The sequence below is a fragment of the Erythrolamprus reginae genome, chromosome 2 (assembly GCF_031021105.1).
Source record: "Erythrolamprus reginae isolate rEryReg1 chromosome 2, rEryReg1.hap1, whole genome shotgun sequence".
Taxonomy (NCBI): domain Eukaryota; kingdom Metazoa; phylum Chordata; class Lepidosauria; order Squamata; family Dipsadidae; genus Erythrolamprus; species Erythrolamprus reginae.
Window position 1 is genome coordinate 44,554,958 of NC_091951.1, and position 6,000 is coordinate 44,560,957.

The following is a 6,000-nucleotide window of genomic DNA, read 5'->3' on the forward strand; positions in this document are numbered from 1 at the left end:
TCTCTCTAGCCTTTCTCTTCCTCCTCCTGTGAGTGGGCAATCCAGTGATCCTTTCATTCACACATATACACCCTTTCCTTCTTTACAGGGAAGAAGAACATTGGAGGAAGACCTGAGGAACCATGTTCAGTTAGGAAAGTGTACACAGGTGAGTAGTAAAATAAGGGCTGGAAGCCAAGTTAGTGGGACCCTACGATCCAGAAGGAGGAAATGTACAATAGAAAGGACACACTTGCTTTTATATATCTATTGCAGTCCAATAAAATCTTGCTGGATGGATAGAGGCCTCCAGATGGATTCTCCATCGTAACACGAGGTACATAACATTTCAGGACTCATTTCAATCCATTTGGTAAAGTGGAAGGTGTGTGGACTTCAACTCCCAGAATTCCTCAGCCAGCCATTCTGGCTAGGGAATTGAATCATAGAATAACAGAGTTGGAAGGGACCACTGAAGGGCTGCAAAAATGTTTACTACCACATTGCGGGCGTGGCTTATTTTGTGGGTGTGGCTTTGCTGGCCATGTGACCAGGTGGGAGTGGCTTGATGATCATGTGACGGGGTGGCTTAAAGGTCATGTGACTGCCTTAAAGGTGGCCAACTTGATGTCACTCCCATCGAGGGTTAGGGTTAGGGTGCCTGGCCTCTCCTTGCCTCAAAGAGATACAACTTCCCTATCTATTTACTATTACAGAGCATCCAAAATATACTATTTAATTCTATGCATATATGCCATATGTGTACATACATATTACACACAAGCACACAAAGATACATTATTTACTATATAAACTGTATGTGTATTAATTTAATTTAATTTATTAGATTTGTATGCCACACGCACGCACAGCTCTTCTAAAATTATACACATTCAACCCCATTTACTGCGATAGGAAAAACATATACAGAGCTCAAAAGGGGGAAAAAGAAAAAAAAATCTATTTTTTTCTACCAGTTCTGCATACCTGACCATACTCATAGGAGCCCGTCACTGGAAGGGACCTTGGAGGTCTTCTAGTCCAACCCCCTGCTTAGGCAGGAAACCCTGTATCACTTTAGACAAATGGTTATCCAACATCTTCTTTAAAACTTCCAGTGTTTAAAACTTCCAGCCGCCCCGAGTCTTCGGAGAGGGGCGGCATACAAATCTAAGTAATAAAATAATAAAAATAAATAAAGTGTTGGAGCATTCACAGCTTCTGGAGGCAAGTTGAAGTCCACACATTTTAAAATTAGCAAATTTGGAGACTGATGGCTCATAAATAGCCCCTCAAGCCAGCCAGGGAGAGATTTGGGAATTTCTTGAAGTATTCCATGAGCTGCACTATAAATGAAGATTGCTTTGGTAACTTGGACATTGTTCCTGAAGCTTCCGAGATTCTCCGTTTAGTCCAGATGAACGTTAAAGAGACTTCACCTACATCTTGCCTTATATCTTTGTTTTATGTGGCACTTGACAAGTGAATATTTTTTACCAGACAATTGTCCTTTTTTTTTCTACAGGTGTGGCAAGAAAACGGGACCAATGCTACTATACTCTGGGCTTGTTCAGTGGAGCATTGTGAGTGTCTTGTGTTTGAGATTAAAGACCAGGAATGCTACTTAGAAACCCACCACATCAAAAAAACTAGAGCAGCAGTTGCATAAAATGTGATTGGATTGCTTGGTATACCCTGGGCTCAACTCCCATCCTGACTGCTGCCTGGGGGGAAAGAGTCAGACCTCCACTGTTTTCCATAAAGCTAGGAGGGCAGAGGTCCTTTGGATTTTGTCAGGAGGCTGCTCCCTGGAGTAGATGCTGCTACTGAGAAGGCCTATATCAGTGATGGTGAACCTTTCTTCCCTGAAGTACCAAAAGAGCATGGGCGCATGCTATCGCGCATGCATGAGTCCGCACGCCCATAATTCAATGCCTGGGGAGGGCGAAAACAGCTTCCCCCGCCCCCTGGAAGCCCCCTGGAGGCCGGAAATGGACTGTTTCCCAACTTCTGGTGGACCCACTAGGTTCATGTTTCGCCCTCCCCAGGCTCCAAAGACTTCCCAGGAGCCGGGGGAGGGTAAAAACGCCCTCTCCCATCCCCCCGGAGGCTCTCTGTAAGCAAAAGACACCCTCCCAGAGCCCCTGGGCGAGCCAAAAATCATCTGGCCGGCACAGACATGCATGTTGGAGCTGAGCTAGGGCAACTGCTCGCGTGCCAGCAGATATGGCTCCGCGTGCCACCTGTGGCACCCGTGCCATAGGTTAGCCATCACTGGCCTATATCAACAACGACAACCCTTTTTGTTGTTATGTGCCAAAAATGGCAGCACGCACGCACGATTGTGCACAAACGTGCCAGTACCTATAAATGCAAAGCTGGATGAGGAACTCTGGGAGTTGAAGTCCACAAATTGCCAAGGTTGGAGACCCCTGGAATAGACTGGCCACTGACAAAGGTTGGGGGAATAAGTGAGCTGGGCCCAGTCTTAATGACTAATTGACAAATGTGAGGGCTACTAAGAGTGAGTATTTTTCTGCCCCAAAATATGTTTCTCCATTTTCTAATCGAGGGAAATATAAGATTCTGCCTTTTTAAAATATTTCCAAAAATATTCCTCTTTGAGGGTGATAGATGCCAAGTTCCTACAGCATCTCACCATGGTTCTCAACCTGGAGGCCGGGACCCCTTTGGGGGGGCTGTCGAATGACCATTTCACAGGGGTCACCTAAGACCATGGGCAAAAGACAAATTTCCCATGGTGTTAGGAACTAAAGCTTCTATTCTGGTGCCTTGGAACATATGTTTACAATCCGGCCAATCAGGCATTTACAATGGGGGTGTCCATCTGACCTTCCTGCCAATCATCTTAAAACTCTGTTGGGACAATTGGCACTAGGCTTATGGTTGGGGGTCACCACAACATGAAGAACTGTATTAAGGAGTTGTGGCATTAGAAAGGTTGAGAACCACTGATTCAAGAAGGAAAGTGAGAGCCAACAAGAGTGAAACATGTGAATCTAAAACTACATGTACAAGGTTTCCAAAACTGTAGTTCTGGACCAGCTGAAACATCTGGGCGATCTCTAACAACAGCCCCATATAGAGTGCATTGCAGTTGTCCAGTCAGGGAGTGACTTAAGAAATTGATGTCTATGAGCTTGGGCCTTCTGATCCAGGAACAAACCCAAATGACACACAAAATAAATTTGTGCAAAAGCCATAACTGCCACTTTTCCTCCGACAGGAGCTATCACTCTAAGAAGACTCCCAAAATTGTGCATTAATTGTATTGGGGAAAATGAGACCTCCATCAATAGTTAAAGTTGGCAACTCTCCAGGTCCCGGACAACCAAAGAAGTCTTCCTTAAAGTGAAGCCAGGACTATCTGCCCAAGACTTTGCCTTCTGCCTTAGCCAATGGGAAAATGACAGGAAGAGGAAGAGGTGGGCCGTACAAATTTGGCTGGGGTCCAAATACTGAATCCCTCCTCTTTGTACTTTGATGCAGATCCTCGGACCTATTGGGTGCTGATCTGGTTGGTCATTCTCCTAGGTAGCTGCTCTGTTCTGCTCATGCTCCTGTTCAAGAAAGAATCAGTAAAAGGTACCCTTTTTGTTTCCAAAACCCCAAATCTACTCCTATGCTGCCATACTCAATAAACATTGCCACCCAATTAATGTTTTTCTCTATTTACAGGCTGGTTCAAGATCCTGCAAGAAGATTACAGTTCCAGAGGGGAAGGCAACAGGCAAAGGCAAACCTGTAAAGATTACCATTCCAGAGGTAAAGGTAAACACCCTCTTATTGTATTTTGAAGATTAAACTATGGCAATAATTCTTCTTTGGGAAACAGTAGTAACAGTGAGAGGGATCTTGGAGTCCTAGTGGACAACCATTGAAATATGAGCCAGCAGTGTGCAGCAGTTGCCAAAAAAGCCAACACAGTTCTAGGCTGCATCAACAGAGGGATGGAATCAAGATCACGAGAAGTGTTGATATCACTTTATAAGGCCTTGGTAAGGCCACACTTGGAAGACTGCATTTGGTTTTGGTTGCCATGATGCAAAAAGGATGTTGAGCCTCTAGAAAAAGTGCAGAGAAGAGCAACAAAGATGATTAGGGGACTGGAGGCTGAAACATATGAAGAACGGTTGCAGGGCCACTTTTAAATCGTGAGAGAACAGGCAGTGGTTTGGCCAGATTCGTTTATTAGGAATCCACAGCTCACAACAAAGAAAGCATTTTGGGCTCGGGTCTAGGAGGCGCGGCTTTGACAGCTGCTTGTACTTTCCCGCACGCAGCTTAACCAATCACTTTAAACTATGTACAAATAGGTAATTTGCATAATGATTGACACCACCGTATACATGGATACAGAACAGTTAGTTTAATGAAAAGAAGGACCAGGGGAGACATGATAGCAGTTTTCCAGTATCTCAGGGACTTCCACAAAGTAGGAGTCAATCTATTCTCCAAAGCACCTGAGAGTAGAACAAGAAGCAATGGGTGGAAACTAAACAAGGAGAGAAGCAAGTTAGAACTAAGGAGACATTTCCTGACAGTGAGAACAATTAATCAGTGGAACAGCTTGCCTCTAGAAGTTGTGAATGCTCCAACATTGGAAGTTTTTAAGCAGATGTTGGATAACCATTTGTCTGAAGTAGTATAGGGTTTCCTGCCTAAGCAGAGGGCTGGACTAGAAGACCTCCAAGGTCCCTTCCAACTCTGTTGTTGTTGTTATTGTTATTGTTGCTGCTGCTGCTGTTGTTATTGTTATTGTTGTTGTTGTTATTATAAGATTTGTTATTGTTTATGGACTATCTTCTCTCTCTCTCTCTCTCTCTCTCTCTCTCTCTCTCTCTCTCTCTCTTTCTCTCTGCAGGAATGCTTCAGGGGCGACCGGTCCTCATTCTCTACTCTCCAGATCATGAAGGCTACGAGCGCGTGGTGGGAATCCTGGCAGATGCCCTGACTCAGCTGCAAGTCTCTGTTTCCCTGGAGTTGTGGAGCCGTGGGGAGTTGGGGTCCCTGGGGCCCATGCAGTGGCTCCATGCCCAGCGACGCCTGGTACTTCAAGAAGGCGGAGTTATCGTCCTGCTGTTTTCCCATGGCGCCCTGGCCAGTTGTGCAGAATGGCTGGGCTGGAAACACAACTTCCCTCGGTCCACCTTCAAACCAGACAGCACATTCTTGGCTTCCCTCAACTGCGTCCTGCCTGACTTTCTGGCGGGCGAGGCTGTGGCCACCTACGTTGTCGGCTGCTTTGAGGAGCTTCTTCCAGCCAATGAGATCCCCGATCTCTTCCGTTCTGTGCCTGTCTATCCTCTGCCCTCTCAGCTCTTTAGCTTCCTGCAGGCCTTGGCTGGACACAGGGTAGGACACAAGCAGAGGAACAGCCTCAGGAGACACGCAGAGGGCATCCAAAAGTGCCTGGAACAGGCAGTGCGCGATTGCCAGCAAAATTACCCCAGCTAGTAGAACTTATAATTGCTGTTTTCTCAGCAGGAGGATAAACAGAGGAAATGCATTTGGTCACCATCCTTAAGTGAGCTGGTAAAAGTCCATTTCACAAATAGTTTTTCAACAAGTCAGAGTGGCCAGTTTGTTCCTGTAATTTGGAAAGAAGACTTTGATGATGTAGTAAGAGAGAATCATGGATGGGAAATTGTTTTGCATGGCGGTTCAAGTGTTTAATTGCCCGCTGGAGGTAAGGAGCTGGTCATCGTATTACTGAATGGTAACCAGCCAATAATATTGAAGGGAGACCCTCAGTAGATCCAGAATGAAGAATCTCCCAAGATGGGGGCCTCTTGCCTTCATGCCTTGTTTTGGAGCTCTCTTGAGGTAAGTGCTTGACCAGCAAAATGCAATAATGATAAAAACTTGAAATAACTCAAATTAAGAGTAATGCAGAGCACTTCATAAAATTAGCTCTCTCAGAGCATCAAGGGAGCCATGTCCCGTGAAGTCTCAGCGTTGACTTGGTTTTTATGGAAGGGTCTTCAGGGTATGTATCTC

The 6,000-nt window shown here is 45.5% G+C and overlaps 1 protein-coding gene across 2 annotated transcripts in view; it reads left to right on the top strand.

Annotated features, from left to right (window-relative positions):
* The window catches only part of LOC139160305 (interleukin-17 receptor C-like), a 44,711-nt gene extending 39,165 nt beyond the window's left edge, over positions 1-5,546 (top strand). Inside the window, exons 15-19 of one of the 2 annotated variants that reach the window (XM_070738033.1) lie at positions 89-148; positions 1,505-1,562; positions 3,490-3,585; positions 3,679-3,771; positions 4,865-5,546. In XM_070738033.1, the coding sequence (XP_070594134.1) occupies positions 89-148; positions 1,505-1,562; positions 3,490-3,585; positions 3,679-3,771; positions 4,865-5,457 (900 nt within the window). In that variant the 3' untranslated portion in view covers positions 5,458-5,546. The remainder of the gene's footprint in view (positions 1-88; positions 149-1,504; positions 1,563-3,489; positions 3,586-3,678; positions 3,772-4,864) is intronic. The other variant, XM_070738034.1, reaches the window with a different exon arrangement.
* The last annotated feature ends 454 nt before the right edge of the window (positions 5,547-6,000 follow it).